Consider the following 20851-nt stretch of genomic DNA (forward strand, 5'->3'; position numbering starts at 1 on the left):
AATTCTTTTTTTCTTTATGTATCCATTCATATGAATTGAAATTAGATAAGAATGACTGACCATCGTAAGATTTTACCACATACGGCTTACACAAGCCAACGGCAAATATCCTTCCAAAAGCAGTAAGCGCCCACTGGAAACAACATCTGGATATGATGGATACAGAGAATCCTTCTTTTGAGAGTTATACAGAGAAAAATTAAATTATATGAGTGAATTCTATTAAAAATGTTATATATTAAATTCATAATAAAATTTTAAATAAAATTTATTTATTAAATATATAAATTCGATATATTATTCATGACGATGAGATGCGCATATTTATTTATTTTGTCCAAAATGGTAAAGTAACATAAGTTTTTGCCAAAATACACATGTACATACGCATGAAACACAGTAAAGAAGGCAGGGCCAAATCCGTGAACCCAATGAAAAGCAGAAACTCCACCATCCTCTCTTTCTCTCCGCTTATAAATACCACCGCTTCCCTCCCTCTTACTCAGGTTCCACGCCTTCTTTTCTCTTACCCTCACCAGCCATATCCTTCCTCAAGATTCAGAACAAAATGAGACCAACTAGAACCCTTACCTCCACCGCAACAACAATTACCTCAGTTCCACCTCCAGCTATCACGCAACAGCGCTCGCCATGGCACTCTCCGGTGCCTTACCTCTTTGGAGGTTTGGCAGCGATGCTGGGCTTGATTGCGTTTGCCTTGTTTATCTTAGCTTGCTCTTACTGGAGACTATCTGGTCGTTTAGAAGATAATGAAGATGGTGACCAGAGAGATCTTGAAAGTGGTAATGAAAAAGAGGGACATGCAGGCAAGGCAGAAAAGATTTATGAGGAGAAGATTTTAGTGATAATGGCTGGTGATCAGAAACCAACGTTCTTGGCCACCCCTGTGTCTAGCAGAGCTTCCGCTTTCGACGACAAAAATTCCAAGATTGACAACAAAGAGGAAGTGAAGCCAGAAAATGGTGATAAAACGAAAGGGGAAATTGGTAACCATGTTCAAACAATTACAGCATCAATAGCATCAGAACAAGAGCGAGAAGAAGAAAATAGAGAGACCCAGGAGACTCGACAAGCTCAGGAACAAAACCCTTGAACTGCTACTCTTTTTTTTTTTTTTTTGGTCCTCTCTCTGAAGAGGGTGGAGAGTGCTTTTCAGATTCCAGAGAGCTCTCCTCTCAGTTTTTCTCGTTTTCCTTTGTCGGGTTTTCGGTTTTGTTCCCTATTTCTCCGAGAAGTGTAAATTTTTGCTGAGATTAAATAGATTTAAGGATGCGAGAGTTTTCTTTCCAGCTAAATCTCAGAGACTAATCATAGTTTCTGCAGCTTTTCTCCAGAATTTAAAAATCTTCATGCATCTTCTTACCATCTTAATTTTATTGTCCAGACTCCATAAGAATTGTATAGGTGACTAGTTACATGATGATGATTGGACAAAAATAGACCCAAAAATTAAGATCAATTATTGCGCACTCTCTGAAACCATCTGCAAATTGAAAGCACTCGAGCAAATGGGTTAGGAACTTCAAGATTAATTAAAAAAAGAAAATAAAGACGGAGGAGTATACATTAGTAATTAATGTGATATTGCAAGGAATAATCTTTTGTATCCAATGCATTGTCAATTCACCTCAGGCTCTAATGGAGAATAAAGTTGAAAAAAAAATGATTTGAACATATTCTCTTTGTAAGTTCTCTTGCTCTAATATTTTCCACCGTAAAATTCTTCCGGCAAGCAGTGAAGTCCGGTAGTCGGAGGAGACGCCAAAAAGTAGACACTAGACAGAACAGGAGAAAGAAATATCATATGAGGTGAGTCTCTCGGGAAGCAAAGAGGAGACACGTTCTGGGTTGTAATAGGTTAGGGGTGAGTGGGAAAGGACGTGTAAACTCAATCAGCAGCCGTTGACTGCGCGGCGAGACGAAGCCGCATTTGTTTTTATATGGATTGGACGGACCCATTTCACAGTCATTGATAAAAATTGGAATGCGGCTCCAGCAGAGCTTCAGTGATTCATTTCAATTTTATCCTGTTGCTGGCTCCTGAGAACAGATTGATTCCTAGTTCTGTCCTATTTCTTTATTTATTTTTTTGGTAATGTAGTTCTTCCTTTGTCAGAGATAAATCAATACATAATTATAAAGGCATTGCCTATTTGCCACCTCAAATAATTTTTTTTTTTTTTTTTTTTTTTTATGTCTCTGGGGCCTTGTAATGCATTGGCATTTCAAAAAAAAAAATCATAATTTTTTTTATGTGCATACTAAGCCCACAAAAACTTGAAAGAAACATTGCACCGCAAAGGCCTTAAAAAAAAAAAAAAGCTAAGGCCTAACTACTGGTCTAATCAATTATATTGGGCTGGGCCCACCCTACTTCATTGTTCAGATTGTAATGCCCGCTTCGCCTAAGGCCTCTACTTTCATGCTAGCTTGCCGTCAGATTCTAAACGGCGAGTAAGTGACTTCAACGGGTATTGCAATTTGCCCACTGAAGGTGGACTTACAGTGTGGACGAGCAAAATTAACAACAACGTATTTGTGAATTCAACGGAGTGATGCAGAGAGAATTTGCTGGTCAGTGAAAGAAAAATAAAAAAAAAAAAAAAAATCCAAAATGGGCATTTTATTCACTCGAATGTTCTCTTCTCTGTTTGGCAATAGAGAAGCTCGAATCCTTGTGCTAGGCCTCGACAATGCTGGAAAAACCACCATCCTCTGTAACTCTCTCGTTTAACTGCTTGCTCTCTCTCTCTCTCTCTCTCTCTCTCTCTCTTTTCCCGTGGGTTATACTTTAGGGTTTTTTTCTTTTATAATTCTGTAATTTTGGTTATTCAGATCGGCTTCAAATGGGCGAAGTAGTCTCCACGATCCCAAGTAGGTTCTTTGATTTCATTTCTTAATAGTATTTTTATTCCTTTGACAATTTGTTTTTGTTGATTTAATTATCGTTTTCTTTTTATTTGTAGCTTATTTGATGCGAATTTGATATATTTGTTTTGATGCAGCAATTGGATTCAATGTGGAAACTGTACAGTATAACAATATTAAGTTCCAGGTCTGGGATTTGGGTAAGTAGCAACTCTTTTTACCCTATAACAACCCATCAATCTCTTATAATCTATATGCTTTGTTACAATTGATTTACCATATAATAAAGGAAACTGGCATTCAACGTATTAAAGTAACAACAAGTATTTAAGTAATGAAAAATTCAAAGTGATCTTAATTTAGTGCTCTTGTTTGGTAATCTTTGTTGCACATTAGCCATTAGGTTTTGTGTAGGTGTAAGGTCGGCAAATAATGTTCCTCATTCTTATCATTTAGATTTTTAACTAATAAATAATTAAATATAAATTTGATCAGTGGGAAGTCCCAGTTTAGCTGGCTTTGGGTTTTTGTGTTTAGACATTATGGATTTTTTCTGTGATCACTCTAAATTAAATTGGTTTGTGGATTTTTGAAACAGGTGGGCAGACAAGCATCAGGTAACCTTGTTACTTCATTCTGATTCTTCCTTTTGGAGTGGACTAAAGTTTGTAACCTGTTTTCTAGCAGAAATCTTATAATTGAACAGTTTCTCATATGCCTTTGTAAACTTATCAAATAATATTTCCATTAATGATGGAGATAAGATTTTCCCTGCATTTGTGGATATGCTTCTTTGCTTAATCGTGTCAACCTGTTGGATTCATATGGAAGCTTATAGCTGCTACTGTCATTTTCGAAACACATAGTTTGAGCAACTTCTTCTGAACTTCTATTCATAACACAATATTTATGCTGAATGTATGTGAATTTCGTCCTTCAAAGGTTTTACTCTTCATTAGTTACTTAATAGTTTAGGGCACTTTTATATAAGTATAGTCGCTAACTACCAGCATGATGTTAGTTGTGATAATGACAGTGCAACTGAAAGTATGCTTTAGGGTAAAGTATTATCTAATCATAATGTCTGGTGTTTGTTGTGATACTCATTTTATTGCCATTATAAGGCAAACTAGAAGTGTATCACTTTATTTATAAACATTGATACTTAATAGTTAATACTTTAGAAGGACTGTAAGTGTTGAACTAATGTACCACACAATAATGAGTTTCTATAGATCTTGGTGTCCCTCAAGAACAAAATGCCTCAAGGGAAAGTTGCTAGAGGGTATGCATCAGATTTTTTCTTTATGAAATAAGTGTGCAAAATGTAAATAAGTAGTGTTTTGAATAAGATTATGGTTTTTGCAATGATTGCATTCAGATCATTTAGTTTTTGGCTACTATCAGGTATTGCATTCCAGGGTACAAAAATTAGGATCTGTAGAGAAGCATAAGGTGTACCTCTGCCTTAGCACCCTTTTGCGCAATTTTAATAAGCTTGCATTTATAGAAGTGTTCATGTTAACTAGAAAATGGTAGAAACATTAAAGTGGAGCTGTAGTAATGGGCCAACTTTAGGTTTAAATCTCACTAACAAAATTACAATTAAAAGATTAGAGGAGATACATTGCATCTTTTGTTGAAAACAGAAAAGTTAGAACTCCTTTTTTTCCATTTTAATTTTGGACACATTCTGCATTCATTTTAGTTGTCAGAGCCTTTAGTCTCTGTACATAATGGGTGTACATGTACTAGAATGACTAATGAGAGAGAGAGAGAGAGAGAGAGAGGGAGAATCCTAATATTTCCGGGGTTGTTGCTTTTGTTGTTAGAGCAGCTGTTGTAATCATGATCACTATTGATAGTAGTAATTTTTTGTGCATTTAGTTTGCCATTATGCATAAAGAATGTGATTTGGTGCTTCTTTTTTGTCCTGTGTTGAACAGTACGATTATAGTGGTGTAATGATTACATTTGATGAATTTTCAAGTTCCTTTTGGGTGCCCATGTTGGCTGTTCTTCTTGTGTGGTCACCCTACCTTGATTGCTTCTAGAGAAAGTTGGCATTCTTTTCCTTGTTAACTCCTTGTTGCTTCCTTTTGGGGTAAATTTGTCTGTTTATTTCAGGCCATACTGGCGATGTTATTTCCCAAATACCCAAGCTGTGATTTATGTTGTTGATTCAAGTGATACTGATAGAATTGGAATAGCCAAAGAAGAATTTCATGCGATTTTGGAGGTATTTTATTGGATAGAAACCTATTTTACATCAGTTTGTGGTAGGTATGAGGATACCATCATAACTTCTGTTCTGTAAAAAGAAAGCGTGTTATCTTGCATTATAATTTCAGTTGAAAGATATCTTAGCTGGTAATGACTGTTGAGTTTTATCCCTTGCTGTCAGAGGTTATGGTATCCCCTTCAAGTGGAAGATTGTTTTAGACTTACTTGATTGTATAGTTTGACTCACTTTCTTGATTGTAGAAAAGAGAAAAAATAACAAGGAGATATAACATATGCTGTCTCTTAATTTGCCATGTGTATTGCTGTAGAAAATTTCAACCAATATAGTTATTGTCAATATGTTCTACTAAAATGCAACTTGTGTTATAAGGTAATGCAGTTAAGGTGGTTATATTTTAGTCTGCATTAGATGGACCTGAATTTAGGTCAGATATGTAGTTTGATACCGAGTGCTTTGTTTCAAGGGGTGCTCTACTGATGGGAAGCATGGCATGCTTTTATTAGGACCATAGGTTGCTGATTTATATTATTGTTTTTCTTTTCTTATAGACTCACTTTTAGAAATCGGGAAAAAATGGCAAAAAAAAATTTAATTAATAACAAAAAGATCCTGTTGATTTTCTGTCCTGTTATTATACCTGACAGCTGTAAATATAGGTATGCTAACATCTAATGGAAACTTGAACTTTTTTTTTTTTCTTTTTTATCTTTTTAATAAGAAATATTGGAATTGCAATTTATGTAATTGAACCTTTTGGCAGGAGGAAGAACTGAAAGGTGCTGTTGTCCTCATTTTTGCAAACAAGCAGGTTGAGAGCATTTCTTCTTCTTCTAAATTGAGAAAACTAAGACAGTTATTTAGTTATATCACAGACTACTATATGTTGATTTACTGGTCCACTTCCAAGATGGGCTTTCCATTTTCAGAGTTTGTATATACAATACAAGACAAAAAGTATTTAATCTAATTCCTTGTATCAGTGAAAAAAATTTTCACCAATTTTTGAAGATTGTAACATGTTTAATTTATTGCTTATATGAGATGAGCAGGACCTCCCTGGTGCTCTTGATGATGCTGCTGTGACTGAGGCCTTGGAGTTGCACAAGATAAAAAATCGCCAATGGGCCATCTTCAAGACATGTGCTGTTAAGGGTGAAGGCCTCTCTGAGGGCATGGACTGGTAAGCATCCTTAATGTTTTCTGGACACAAAGGTTTTTCTTCAAATGATTATGGATCAAGTAACTCATCTCTTATGGTATGCCTTGATGTCATCACAGTAATTCTAGTGGCATTTTATTTAATGTTGACAGATTTTTCAAACCCATCTCTAGGAGCTTTATTTTGTTTTGCTATGCTTTCTTTTCTTTTCTGATATTATTTTTTGCCTAGTGACCCAAAAAAAAGTTCCCAATGTTTGTGCATTTGAGCCATTCTTTTAATTTTATCAATTCTTCCATCAACCATTCATGTTAGTATCAATATTAGCGATCTCCCTCAAATTGAAAAAGAAAATGTATAACGTTAATGCTAAGTCAAATAAAACATTATTTTCATTTCTCATCTCCTCTCTCCCTCCACATCCCACCCTCCCCCCTCTCTCCCACCCCACTGGCCCCAAAATCCAACACTCAGCTATCCCCCTAAGTGCCCTTCACTTCCAAAGGAGCCACCAACAATTCCAACTCCACTACAATCTTCCCAATAGCAATCTCAAAATCAAGCAGCAGCAGCAAACAACAGGTCTAGATATAGAACTGATTTGAACAATAGTTGGGATCAAAGGATTTTCTTCTTCTTCATGCTATATGCTTTGTGAGTTTCTGAATGACAACTCACCTTTGGCTTGGATCAAAGGATTTTCCCTGCCCCAAAAAAGCATGGATGACCATAATTGTGATACTCATGGAATTAGACAAATAAATTCAGAATTTTTGCTGATTTTCCGAGAATAGGAAACATTAATCATAATCTACAATTAAAAAGATCTAATGAAACTGGGTATCAATGTAAACTGAGTACAGTTTTTTCCTATTCAATTCAGAAAGGGAAACCCCCTCCTTAATGACCTACTGAAGCTCAGGGATTTCAATTCTGATCAATTGCAGAATATGCATGTAATTGAACTTTAGTTACGTGCTCTTAGTTATTATTAACTAATCCTAATTGGAAAAATAATCAATTGCAGGTTGAGTAATACTCTCAAGTCAGGGGGCGGCTAACTTTGTCAGAGGAAGTGCATGCTTGGAGTGATCTTAATTGTTATTGCCATTGATTTATGCTTGGAATGCATTTCTTGCTTGTCATGTTTTTTCTTCTTATTGTCCTTATTTATGGAGGTTATACTTTTAGTAACAACAGCTAAAAGAGGTATGATAGTGATTTACACAATGATTTTGGGAGGAAAAAAGGAAAATATACATACGTTTTTCTCATCTTGCTGCATTAAAATGTTCACTGTGCTAGTTCCTGCTGCTGCTGCATTCTATATATATATATATATATACTCGTTTCTTCTGTGGGTGCCTTGTTTTTAATTTACTTTATTTGTACTTTTTTTTTGTTAGATTCATTGGACTTTATCAATTCATCTAAGGTTATTTTTGGACGTAGTAAATTTCATTTTGTAAAAGTCAAAGTTATGATAGAAACCCACACACACATATATATGTATGCTCCATTTTGCTTGGAGTTGGATGGCTGTGAAAGGCAACTCTGTTAAATATCGCAAGAGGGGCTGTCTTCTCTTCTTTTCCTTCTGATTGTTCAGGCAACACACTGGCTAAACAAGTGAAGCTCGGGATCTCTAGGTTTGGTTTAACCAAGGGAGCGCATTGACTGAGAATTATCCGAACTGAAGCTTAACCATCTACTCTAGATCATAGGAGGAATGGTTGTTGGAATACACATTTGTGGCATATTTTTATTACTGTTACTTTATGCATAGACCATAGGAAGTAGGAACACTAACTCGCAGCTGCTTTGTCCGTGCATTCAGATTGGAAGTGTCACATTGTGACTGTGTCGCCTCCTAACAGGTATTCAACACCCCTGGACAACCTTTTTTTTTTTTTTTTTTTTGGTGGGTTTTGGCTTTTGTGTAGGGGGGTGGGTGGTATGGTGGGGGAGTGGCTTGTTGTGGCGTGGGGTCAAATATTCAGTAAAATGGACTGTATTCTCATAAACCATAAGAAAGCAGCCAATAGAGTGGAGTCTGCCTGGGTTAAAGCTGGCAGTAGAAAAGGCAGTTTTTCATTGCATGTGCAGAATAGTACTTTTTTCTTTTTATCAGAGTGCAGAATAGTACTGCACAAGCAGGCTTTACACAGACAAGGACCTTGAACTCTAAACCATATCGCTGGTGAGTGGTGATGGTACTAATTGTGAATTAACAAATAGTATTGGCTTATCACAGTTTTATTTGATCACATTTCCATTGTGTAGATTCTCTTTTTCCTGTCCCCTTTCTCACCGAATCAGATGTTGCAGAGAAATGTGGACATGGGTTTGAATATGAGATTACTTTCTGGGCCGAGACAACAAATTGGATAGAATCGAGACCCACTGTCTCCATATCAAACCTATGTCTTGCCCAACTAGTGGAGAAAGATAACGGATCGGACTCTGGTTGAACTTTGCCGAATGCCAACCCATTAAGTTTTTAATTAAACTCTAATCACTTCCATTATTTTAAAAATAAAGATTGAATCAAGGCAAATAGATCTCAAATTTTGAGCTTGAACAAAATCCTACAAAAAAGCACTAAAAGCTAGCGATAAAATTGCTTATACGAACTTGAATTCAAAAAAAAGAAAAAAAAAACGTGATATTGGACTATTCAATATGAAAATTAAAGCCGAAGCTGTCATGTGGACAGGGCTCGGGTGGCCAATGGTCCAGACTAAAATTATAAATTCAAAATTAAAAGTTAAGGGCAATGGAATTCGACTATAGTTTGGTTTAAATATAACTACAGTTTACGGCAGACATCGGTCAATTTATCTTAAATATAATTTGGTTTAATTTAGTTTTATTTTAATTAAAAATAAAATTTTTAATTTTGATTGAAAATTAAATTGAATCAATTGATTTTAATTTAATTTAAAATAAATTTTAATTAATTTTCAACTTTAAATCGGATCCATTGGATTTCAATTTTCAGTCGCATCAATGGCGGAATCTATTTACAACAGTGATTGAGCTACAATTGCAAGTAGTGACCGAAAAGAAGGCATTTCGTTGCAAATTTGAATTGGACCCTTGTCCATCTAGGATTAGGATGAGGGGTGGTAGTCCCTATCTACTTCTGTCTCTACAGATCCATCTCGAAGACCAACTGGCCACCAAGTGGGTCCCTCTCACATTATTAATCCTTGCAGCCAATTTCCTATTACTTTTCATACCCAACTATAAATCGAAGAGCCAGAAAAGCCCTGACCCTTCAACTCTCAACCTCTTCTCACGTGGGCTCCATGTCCAAATTGACATCACTTCTCTTATTTTGACAAAATGTCCTCTATTATTTGGCTAAGCTCCGTCCACGTGTCTCTCCTCTATTTGCTGCTTTCCAGATCTCCCTGGCCCCACCAGATAGAATCATACTCACTCCTTACGCCACAGTAAACGCTACACAACAATTAGCCAAAGTCCAAACAATACACAAAAGAAAACTGTGCCTGTGTTTATTGTTTCATCCCCACAGAGAGAGAGAGGACTTGGCTAACTGTGAGTCGTGGAATGGCTTCCAAGTTCTGTGATTCATGTAAATCGGCAACGGCAACTCTTTTCTGCCGTGCTGACTCCGCTTTTCTTTGCGTGAACTGTGACTCAAAGGTTCACGCTGCCAACAAGCTTGCCTCGCGCCACGCGCGCGTGTGGGTTTGTGAGGTGTGCGAGCAAGCTCCAGCTCATGTCACCTGCAAGGCCGATGCTGCAGCACTCTGCGTCACGTGCGACCGAGATATTCACTCCGCCAATCCACTGGCTCGCCGACACGAGCGAGTTCCTGTGACGCCGTTCTACGAGTCGGTCGGTTCTGTTAAGCCAAACGCAGTAAACTTCCTTGATGACCGTTACTTCTCCGACGTGGATGGAGACGTCGATGTAAGCAGGGAGGAAGCAGAGGCAGCTTCGTGGCTGCTTCCAAATCCTCCCAACCCGAAGCTAATGGAGAGTCCAGATCTGAATACAGGTCAGTATGTCTTCTCGGACATGGACCCGTATATGGATCCGGGTTGCGGTCCTGTCACTGTGGATCCGAAACTCGAAGCACAGGAACAGAACAGCTCGGGCACGGATGGTGTAGTACCCGTGCAAAGCAAGACCGTTCAAGTTCCATTAGTGAACGATCACTGCTTTGAGCTGGACTTCACCGGATCCAAGCCTTTTGCCTACGGCTATAACACACAGTGTCTGAGCAACAGTGTAAGTTTTATAATCTCAATTTTATGTTGAGTAAACTATTAGCTTAATTTCTTTAATCATTTAATTAAAAATAGCGAGTAATAATCTGGTATTAAGGAAATTGAGCTCTGATCGTGTGGTCGCGACCTCAGGTATCATCCTCATCTGTGGACGTTGGAGTAGTGCCAGATGGCGGGAACATGACGGACATATCAAATGCGTACTGTAAAACAGTGAGTAACGGGATGGAATCTACAAATCCAACGGTTCAGCAAACAGCAGTGGACAGGGAAGCAAGGGTGTTAAGGTACAGAGAGAAAAGGAAGAACCGAAAGTTCGAGAAGACAATCAGATACGCATCGCGAAAAGCTTATGCCGAGACGAGGCCAAGAATCAAAGGAAGATTCGCGAAGCGAATAGATATTGAAGTAGAAGCAGATCGAGGCAGTATCTACGGATTCGTGGTTCCATCCTTTTAATCCCTCTGTAACAAATAAAATTTTTTGTTGCTGTTGTCGTGGTTGTTGACGTGTTAAAAGCAGTGTATATAAGTAGGTGAAGCCTGGTGCTTGATCGATGGATTGGCGACCGTCGATCTTGTAGTAGTTTTGTGCAATAATGAGTTTTGCTTTTTTTTTATTATTATTATTTTGTTTTTTCTCATCTACTGGTCCTTTTGAAAGATGCTGTTATCATCAACCTTTTTTGGAGGTGTAATTAGAGAGCATCAGAAGCTGAATGATTATTGGTTTTTGGGTTTTTTTTTTTTTTTTTAAATTATATTTTAAATTCCTGGAAGTAGTTAACTATATTGGTAAAACTAAAGAAATGAATATTCTGACGACATTGTTTTTGTTAATTGGACGCTTATTAAATTTCATTCTTCATATAGGTGACTTTTGCTAGAGCATATGAATAAACCATATGATTGGATAACTCACTACCCTGATTACGGAAAAATTTACAATAGTCAATAATAACTCCCCACTGGGATCTATTTTCCTCATCACCTTTCCAAACTTGTGCCGGTAGAAACCATGATAACACCTCTCTTAGCCCAACAGCTTCTGCTACTCTGAGGAGCTTCAATACCATGAACAACACCTTAGTAAAACTTCCTTGTAAGTCTCTAAGCACGGCACCATAGCCATGCTGCCTTCCCAAGCACGACGCAACCGCTGTTAATTTCCTGGTTTTGCATGATTGAGTTGAAAAAATCTCAGATCTCTATTGAGTTTTGAAACTTTGTTCCAGTTTGAAAATCTCATATCTGAAATGAACAAAACCATCTTCAAATGCTTAAGCGTTCTTAATGAAGCACACATAATAATTAGTACACTCAATTAATGTGATTAAAATATGCTTTTAATTCTAATTAATATTATAAAATTCTTTTTTCCCATCAGTGTTTGTGGTAGGTAATTAGATTAGTGCGTACGTCCACTTGTATTTAAGTAATGCTTAGAAATGTCAACTTCTTGCTCAGCAAGGCAGAAAGTTCAACTAAAGCATTAATAAAGTAACTTGTTCTTTCTAAAATTAATACTTAAAAAATTAAAAGAAACTTGGTGAGCAAGGCATAGAATTCCAAAAGTTGGCCCTTAATTCTTATAAATGGATGCAGAATTTTGGCCCTCTCATTCCATAGAGGTAGTGCTTTGGCTGAAATGTGTTAATTACTTGTTTATATTTGCCTTGTTTTATGTCTCTGCTTTATTTTATGAGATAGTGTTATTAAGAGGAAGACCATGATGAAAAATATTGTTCGCTCGTCGTGCGTAATGGCAAAATTTGCCTTGCCGACCCTGCTTTACTCTTCTGACTCCTCTCTATAATTCTCGTTCTCTGTATTATTTTATGCAAATTTATTGCATTTAAATGTTTTAATTGCTTGTTCCTTTTTTTTTTTATAAAAAAAAAACCTCTATAAATGTTAAATTTCTTTCTTTTTGCACAATGATTACAAAAATTACGAGGAATGTGGAAATATGTCTCCTTGTCTCGTGCCCTTTTGAGAGGTGGAGAGGTGAAAAAAAAATATTTTTTAGAAAAATATTATTTTAAAAAATTATATTAATTATTTTAAAACAAAATATTTGAAGTTGAAATATATTAAATTTATTTTTTAAATAAACTATAATATTATTTAATTGATATATTTAAAATATTCTTCAATAGCACAGTACCCTAGGTGATTGGTAATGTCAAATAATTTATTTCCACTTACTAAGCACATTATCAACCCATGTTTCTCTTCTCCTTCTTCTGCTGCTTTTATTTATTCATTTATTTTTTTTTTCTTGTGAAGATCTACAGACACTACCAGGAATTGAAGCTGAGAAAAGCCCTGAGCCATGGAACCACAGATTGAACTTCTCAATCTTCTCCTTGGCATACCAACGATACTTTGAAGTACCAAAAACTGGACTATTCTCACATTTATAGCTTCACAATAGATTCAAAAAGGTGACAGTGCACAACTGAGCCAAAATTGAAGGGAAGGATTACCAGCTACAATTGAACGGAAGCCGTAAATACAAAAGTATTGAACAAAAGCAACAAAAGGAAGTTTGAAGCACATTTACAACACAGAGGTAAGTCTTCAGACTCTTTACAGATTAACAAGACCAAATTTTCCAAAAGACTGAAAGCTAAGATTCGGATACGGTTCTACTCCTAGAGGCTGAAATGTGTAATGTAATACTACGCATTAGCAGCCCATTGTGTTTGTCCATCTTTTCTATCCTAGCAGAGCAGGATGCCACTGTTGTGTTTCCCTGACTAGCTATACCCGTCAGAATTCTACCCCAATATCTCCCATTAGCTGCAAAACTAAACCCTTTGCACAGCAACAGTACAGCATGCTCACACAGAAGTAACACCGACAGCACCACAAGAAGTAGCACCTTGATTGGCCAAGAAGCGGACAACAACACAGGTAATATTGTCTGCACTGCCTCTCTGGTATGCCTCCTGCAACAACCTCTTTGCTGCCTGCTCTGGGTCATCGATTGGCTTGGTCATGTCAACAGCTTCCTGAGAAAAAATATACATCAGATGGCGCTGGCAACAATGAACAGCCCATTCTCTGTCCTCAATTTAGTTTAAATGCAAAGAAATCTAATCAAATTCTAGCGAAATCCAGCCTCCATGGTATGAAACCGCATTAGGAAACAAAAGGTATCACAACAAACCTCATTGGTGACAACATCCCATAATCCATCACTTGCAAGGATAAGAAACTCAAGCGAGCTATCAATCTTTTCCTCCTGCAATTTCCAAAAAGATATTTTCATTGGTTAAAGTGCACTCAAATTTCAAATGGAAGCAAAGAGAGGACGAAGGAATATCTGAAGCAGTTTTTATATTACTGACCCAAATCATGTTAAAGCACCTTTGTTTTCATGGTAATTGAAGAGTAGTGGATTAGATAAGATTACATGAGAAATTTAAAATGAAAGCATATTTAAAGCAATGCAAAAAAAGGTTTCCAAAGTTTATCAGGCTGGGCATGTCTACCTTCATGCTTGCACATGCACACACACATACAGCCCATGAAAGATGTAGCCATTGGCAGTTACCTTTCTAAGACATCTCAACTTAGGAGTTCATCATCTGACACTGTTAAACCAAATTCTTTTCTTTTTTCTAAAATCTTGCTTGTTCCTTAAACATGTTTAGCATGTAATTACCACGTTGACCACAAATTTATATGCATAAAACAAAAATGGTCTAAAAAGGAAGAATCAGACCTGAATTTCTGGATCAGCAACAACATACTGCTTCAACAGCCTATCACCAAATGCTCGGGAGACAGCAAGAACTCCACCAACTCTCCAAGTCCCTGTTATAATACTTTCAGTCACCAAACATGTAAGAAACATAACAAAAAAAGAAAGAAAGAAAGAAGGAAGAAGAAGAGCTTTTGATAAATAAATAAAATGGAAAGACCGAAGTCCTTGCCTGCCCACATCACAAACCCTCCAGCATCCTCAATCCGTTGCCGCTCGTCAGTTTGGTCAGGCTTGTGATCTCTCGAAACAGCAATAGCTGCATAAGAGGGCAAGAAAATTTAACAACTTCATTGTGAAACAACTAAATAAGAAAGTAATCTGAAAATGTTTCAACAAAGTCCTCAAAAGGAACAGAGGTCTAACCTTTCCGGCATATAATTATAAAACTGCCAAATGGTAGAAGATTTTTTCTTTATAAAAAAAAAATTCTTTAACACTCCATCCCATAGCATTTGTTGTTTCTTGTTTAACTATCCTATAGCACTACCCACTACTGACGTTTTCCTTTCACATTTGGATGAAAAGAGAACAACAATACTCTCCTTTTTGAAAGTAACAACCAGTAAGCATTAGAAAAAGGTAATGATCTTACTAAATTGAGTGGATATATTCGAATTACCATTTCCAAATTTTATCATACTGGAAACCAGTCTTCTTCTCCAGAAAATGGGCAAAGAACAAAGATCTCTCTTCAGGCTTTTCCATCAATTTTACCAATGCCATCTCCTTATCACATAACTCATATTCTGTGTCTCACCATTTCCACTTTTATTGTCCTCTTACTAATTATTAACCAGTATATCCTAGCCCTACTGTATCTGATTAGTTGAGATAGTATGAGAAACTGTAAATCTCTTATGTAAACATATTTAACAGAACCGGAGTATTATAACCGGTAATTCTTCTGAATCTTACCATTACCACCTCGGCATATGACAGCTCTAGAGTCTCCAACATTGGCAACAAGTAAACGATCACCAACAAGAATGGCTGTGGAAGCAGTTGATCCAGCATCTCTGTTCTGATTATTTTCTGATTTCAGAAATTCTGAGTCTGTGTGATTGTATGCATCAGCTGCAGTGGAAACGAAAATTTTAAGACTAGCATGATTCATGAAGTTATTTTTGCTGATTGAAGAATTTACAAAATTATCAAAACATAAAATGTATTTATAGTCAGGAATTGAAACCTATAGCTGATTTTGTATCAGAAATGAACTTTGGATGGCTGATCAGATTACTGAAGAGGTTTTGTTTCACATATTCAGCAGCACGTGCACCTCCATGACCTAAAAAAAATAACAAATATTTTCTGCATTATCTACCTAAATATTTAAAGGAAAATTCCTTCCACAATATGGCAATGTGCTGATGTTGGAAATGTACAAGAAGCCAGCACCATACAGTTGGTTTTTATATTGCAGTCAAAATGGTTTTTATATTCCAGTCAAAAAACACAATTAGGTATTGACAACCCCGTAAAGGAATGGTAGAACAAACTAGTATAGACCACCTCAGCAAAAAATTCACAATCCATAAAGACACTTGAAAGATGGCTTCATGCACTGCAACCACGTCTGACCGAAATCGGAATAAATCCTTTCTGCAACTTTCTTCCATTTGAAGCTACAGTGAATGTAAAGGGAGCTAATGTACTAATATATGGCGCACAAGGCATCTTCATGAAGGAAGATTATCAATTTAAATCCAAAAAGAAACGAACCCAAGAACTTTCAAAGCCAGAGATGGAACAAGCAAGAATAATCAACTCACTACACTTTCACATATACATTAATACTTAGTCCACACTAAAAGGAAATACTAAGATAACTGACGAGTGGGAGATACACATAATTAATGATTAAATGAGCACCGATGCGTTCTGCATTTGGTGGATTTTCCATTACCAAATCTGCATTTCATGAACACATATTCAGCAAAAGCAAACCTGCTGTGCTCTTCATAACTATTGATAATACTTAAAACACACAAAAAGTGTATATATATATATATATATATATATATATATAGAGAGAGAGAGAGAGAGAGAGAGAGAGAGAGAGAGAGAGAGAGAGAGAGAGACCATCAAAAACTCCAAACAGGCCAACTATCTCCCCGTCAACACCATCAATTCTCGTCTCATAAAAATCTTCCATGGAAGATCTTTTCCCTGGAGAGCTTGCGTATCCATAGCTGAATTTTCCATTCTGACTGTTACGGTAAATATGTCACACTTAGTGTCAGACAAATCCCATGAACTCAAAAAGAGAAACTAGACAATAACATTATCTTGGTCAGCACAAAAAATTAAAGTACTTGTAAATTTTAAACAAAATTTCTTCAAACCAGTGACAAATGAATTTGATGAGGCCTCTATCCCAAATAGGCAGACAAACTTGTTCAATCAAAATCATAAAAACTAAGAAAGTAGAAAAACAAAACAAAGTAAATGAAATGGATAAAAAGAAACAAAGATAAACAAATAGATCATCATGTATGCTCCAATGATTTTGAGAAAGCACACAACAGAGAACTTCATAAAGACAACAGGTAACATATTGAGACTAGGAAAACTAAGCTCAAACTAGAGGAGAACTAGGAAGAGAGATGTTTGTTATCCCAAATTGGTTTGGGCTAAGGTTATACTAAATATAAAATTTAAACAAACCTCCTCCCCTTAAGCTAGCTTTTGGATTGGAGTTAGGTCCGTTCTATTTTCTTTACATGGTATCAGAGTCTACCCTACTTCAATGTTAGGATCACCCCAGATACGTTTACTTACAAACTTCATACTCTAGATGTTCATGCCTATGTGTAAGGGGGGTGTATGAGGGTTCCATTACTCGCCTATGTTTGGCTTTTATTTGTAAGTCAAATGTTCTACACCCACTGTCATACTTTGATCAAAGAAGCTGATGGAGAGGCAAGTACTAAAATAAATAAACTAACTTGAGAATACCAGTTAAGACTTTAATTGTAATAGGGTCTTTGGCAAAAGGCAGACATTGAAAAGAAAATAAGGAAAATAAGAGAAAGCCAGATGCAGATCTTGTTGTGTATTGCTCTATACAATGAATCCATCACGCTATTTTCAATGAACTACAGTGGCTAAAAGAAAAGGGAACGAAACATTGATAATCTGATTCCAACCACCTCAAAGTAAGATAATAAAAGCTTTAAACTAATATAATTATTTAATCCTATCTGAATTTGAAATGATAACAAGTTGTAGGAAGCCACTCCAAATTTTGATTACAGCCTCTAAAACAATACGACAAACTCCTACTTCTAAGTTAACCAAATAACAAGGTGCATCTTGCATGTTAGGAAGTATCCAACCACCCAAAGTATTTAATATTACAAAGATCACTTCTGCTACAGATACATAAGACTGCTTAAATATTTCAATCTAAGCATATGACCTTAATAAGCTTTAGTATAAAAGTTATTATTGTCCGGTACTCACTCCAAAATACTAGATAAATTATTTCAACGCAATAATGGCAATCAAAGTCACGTGTTTGAAACGGCATTTCAAGACCATATGAATCCTCCATCCATGTGTTGGATTTGCAAAGTCAAGTCCAAGGATCAACAAAAACAAAAATAAGTCATTCTACTAAGAGCAACATTGACGTGTACGCACACGACCAATCTAATAAAATCAAATCTGACAAACAACATAGCTAGGGTAACTAACATGCTACCTCGCAAGAGGAAGTTCAACAACCAACAAGACGAAAATGTGATTTAGGGTTACTTTCTCTCGTTTTGCACATTGCCAAAACATAGAAAACGACATCCGAGAGATTTCCAACCAAAAATAGGAGCAAAGTATCATAATAACTAGACCTTTGGAATTTTATATGACATCTATTATGCTTAATATGCATATAGATTTCAGTTTTAATTTTGCAAAAGAACTAACAATAAAATTCAATGGCATACCACCAAACGTTCAATTATTTTTCCCTATTCTTTCTTTTAATATCATATATTCTTCCTAGTAAAAAAAGATTCTCACACACAACCAATCAAATTAGGAATTACTGCATGATTCTGCTTTTCGTGAAGAACCAAAATAACAAAAGCCTTCTCTTTAGGGACCAAAATTAAGGAGATTGTTAAGCTTGAGATATGCAGCCATATTAGGACGGACCCTTTCCTAAAAAATATAGCGATTTAAATAAACTTAAACAAACCAATTAAGAATGGCGTTGCATAGGCAACACAGTATCAATCAGAGCAAGTAAATATCATCATAATTTGACAAACTCACAAAATTAGACACAGCACGAATATAATCAACAAGAAAACCGAAGCAAAAAAGCATAAAACAGATGAAAACATACAACATAATTGACAATTACACATAATCAAACCATGTATGTTGTAAAAGAAACATTTGAAGGATTAAGCCAAAGATAATAGTAAACAAAAGGGTGAAACCGAAACGTTTATAGATCTAACCGACAATTGATAAGACATTAAAAGGTTTTACCTGAGACCACCACCGCTCACAGGCGCATCATCAGCATAAACCTGGTTTGAAGATGACAGGACTGAATTGAGGTAACCCATATTCTTGCAAGAAATTTCAGGTTGCCCACCTCGTATCTCTTTGATAAAGATTAGAAAACAAAATAAAACCAGCAGGAACAACAGTTTCTGATGTTTATTATAGCAGATAATAAGCCTACCCTTGACCTCTATGGTGTTAACATTTATGGTATTATTTCTAATTCAGGAATTATCAAGCTTAGCCTGCAAATAAACAAAAATTTCAAAGCTTTAGCACATAAAAAACATCAAGCTAATGTATAGATCGATCTAAGAGTTCTAATAACATGCATAGCATATTCAATCCAAAAACTAATGTAAAAGCATCAAAATTTTTGCCTTAATAAAAGAATTAATTGAGATTAAACCTGTTAAACACAACAAAAACGAAATTGAATAACAGATAGAGAACTACCAATAAAGGAAAACAGAAAATGTGTGTATCTTAAGAGAGGAGAGGTTTGGGGGGGGGGGGGGGGGCGAGGAGAGAGAGAGAGCACCTGAAGGAAAGCAAGAGAAATGAAATGCCATTAAGGAACAGATAGCTTAAAAGGCGTTAAAGAGCAAAAGGATGAGTAAAATGAGAAAGAGAGAGAATTTTCTAGAGAGAGAAGAGAAGGAGAAAACAAGAGGCGATTTCTGTTTCATTTCTGTTTTGGCTTTGGCAAGAAGTAGGCAAGGGAATAAGGAAAAATAAAAAATAAAATAAAAATTAATTTTCTAAAAAAGAAAAAATGAAAATATTTAGTTTTTGAGTTAGCTTAAAATAAGGGCATTTTGTTATAGTTCTATTTCATGCCAAAAATGAGTGTATTACGCGTCACTGCTGGGTGAGGCAGGCTTACGATAGGACCGAGTCAAGGCCAAAACAGCTAATGTGAATAGGTCGTCTTTATCTACTGGTTGATATTGACACGTGGCGCACATGCAAGAGGTTGTTACAGTTCTTTATCTTGTAGTGACATGCAGGGTAAATTTGCTTGTGGGTTAATGTCAGAATGTGCTACGCGAGAGTAGTTATCAACTGATGATCTCCTCCACTGATCTGATGATCTGTTGACTTTTAAGGCATACGCTGCACCTAATTCCTCCTGATCGTCGCCAAAATTGCCCATATTTGCGATCATGGACGACAGAATTAATTGCGCATTTAACAAATTTATTTCTCCTAAATATTAAAATAAAATTTACAAATTATTCAAAAATATCTGTAATTAATTTTTCTTAAAAAAAATTAATAATTATTAAAATCCCTTCTCTTAAATCTAATCTAATAGATTTATGTTAATCTTTAAGTTGTTAATTTTGAATTTTGTAAAGGTAGAAAAATAAAAAAAGACAAATACATTTGAACTTTTAATTACAAACTTAAAACGCGATTAACTCTATAATACAAATTGTGAAGAAATTTACGCTGGAATTTTTTTTTTTTTTTGGTTGCATTGTATAAATTATTTATTATTTTATTTTAATTATATAATTTAATATATATTTTTTATATTTTATATTTAATCATACTTTAAGATTTTATTAATAATAAAATTCTTAATTAGTTATAATTTTCAAATATTAAAATTTTTATTAAAAATTAATATAATTTTATATTTAATAAAATTATATATATACCATTTAATTTTAAATTTAAAAATAAATTAATTAATAAATTATTTTTTTTAATTTTTAAATTAATTGACATATGCACATACGTGATAAATTTGAAATGTAATTATTAAATTCAAAAATTTTAAATATAAGAAGTATTTTTAAAAAAATAAATATTAAATTTTATAAATAATTTCTAAGTGAATAATTATTTAAATATATATTAATAAAAATAATTCACTTGAAAATTTAATTAAATTACAATTTTATTACGTCGAAAATTGTAAACTTAAATATTTTAAATTTTTTAAAAAATATAATAAAAATAATTTAGATAACTACTATTTGAATAAGATTTCTA

The 20851-nt window shown here is 35.2% G+C and overlaps 4 protein-coding genes across 4 annotated transcripts; 3 read left to right on the forward strand and 1 right to left on the reverse strand.

Moving 5' to 3' along the window:
* The first annotated feature begins 447 nt into the window (after nt 1–447).
* On the forward strand, nt 448–1310 carry LOC110658240 (protein GLUTAMINE DUMPER 3-like). The gene has a single exon (XM_021815770.2). It carries the CDS (start codon nt 569–571, stop codon nt 1112–1114), a length of 546 nt encoding a protein of 181 aa, XP_021671462.1. The 5' UTR covers nt 448–568; the 3' UTR covers nt 1115–1310.
* Nucleotides 1311–2451: 1141 nt separating this feature from the next.
* On the forward strand, nt 2452–7567 carry LOC110658235 (ADP-ribosylation factor 1). Its single transcript, XM_021815757.2, has 8 exons — nt 2452–2738; nt 2857–2895; nt 3027–3089; nt 3488–3506; nt 5017–5128; nt 5895–5942; nt 6184–6314; nt 7321–7567. Exons 1-8 carry the CDS (start codon nt 2636–2638, stop codon nt 7352–7354), a joined length of 549 nt encoding a protein of 182 aa, XP_021671449.1. The 5' UTR covers nt 2452–2635; the 3' UTR covers nt 7355–7567.
* Nucleotides 7568–9297: 1730 nt separating this feature from the next.
* Nucleotides 9298–11177, forward strand: LOC110658226 (zinc finger protein CONSTANS-LIKE 4). The gene is made up of 2 exons (XM_021815744.2): nt 9298–10556; nt 10688–11177. The coding sequence occupies exons 1-2, from the start codon at nt 9870–9872 to the stop codon at nt 11012–11014; spliced, it is 1014 nt and encodes a 337-aa protein (XP_021671436.2). The 5' UTR covers nt 9298–9869; the 3' UTR covers nt 11015–11177.
* Nucleotides 11178–13026: 1849 nt separating this feature from the next.
* Nucleotides 13027–19555, reverse strand: LOC110658210 (probable protein phosphatase 2C 59). The gene is made up of 9 exons (XM_021815734.2): nt 19389–19555; nt 18830–19092; nt 16412–16539; nt 15519–15617; nt 15245–15403; nt 14499–14585; nt 14288–14379; nt 13730–13804; nt 13027–13571 (listed from the first exon to the last, which is right to left on the reverse strand). The coding sequence occupies exons 2-9, from the start codon at nt 18907–18909 to the stop codon at nt 13401–13403; spliced, it is 891 nt and encodes a 296-aa protein (XP_021671426.2). The 5' UTR covers nt 18910–19092; nt 19389–19555; the 3' UTR covers nt 13027–13400.
* Between the last annotated feature and the right edge of the window lie 1296 nt (nt 19556–20851).

This window comes from Hevea brasiliensis, chromosome 11, assembly GCF_030052815.1.
Source record: "Hevea brasiliensis isolate MT/VB/25A 57/8 chromosome 11, ASM3005281v1, whole genome shotgun sequence".
Lineage (NCBI taxonomy): Eukaryota > Viridiplantae > Streptophyta > Magnoliopsida > Malpighiales > Euphorbiaceae > Hevea > Hevea brasiliensis.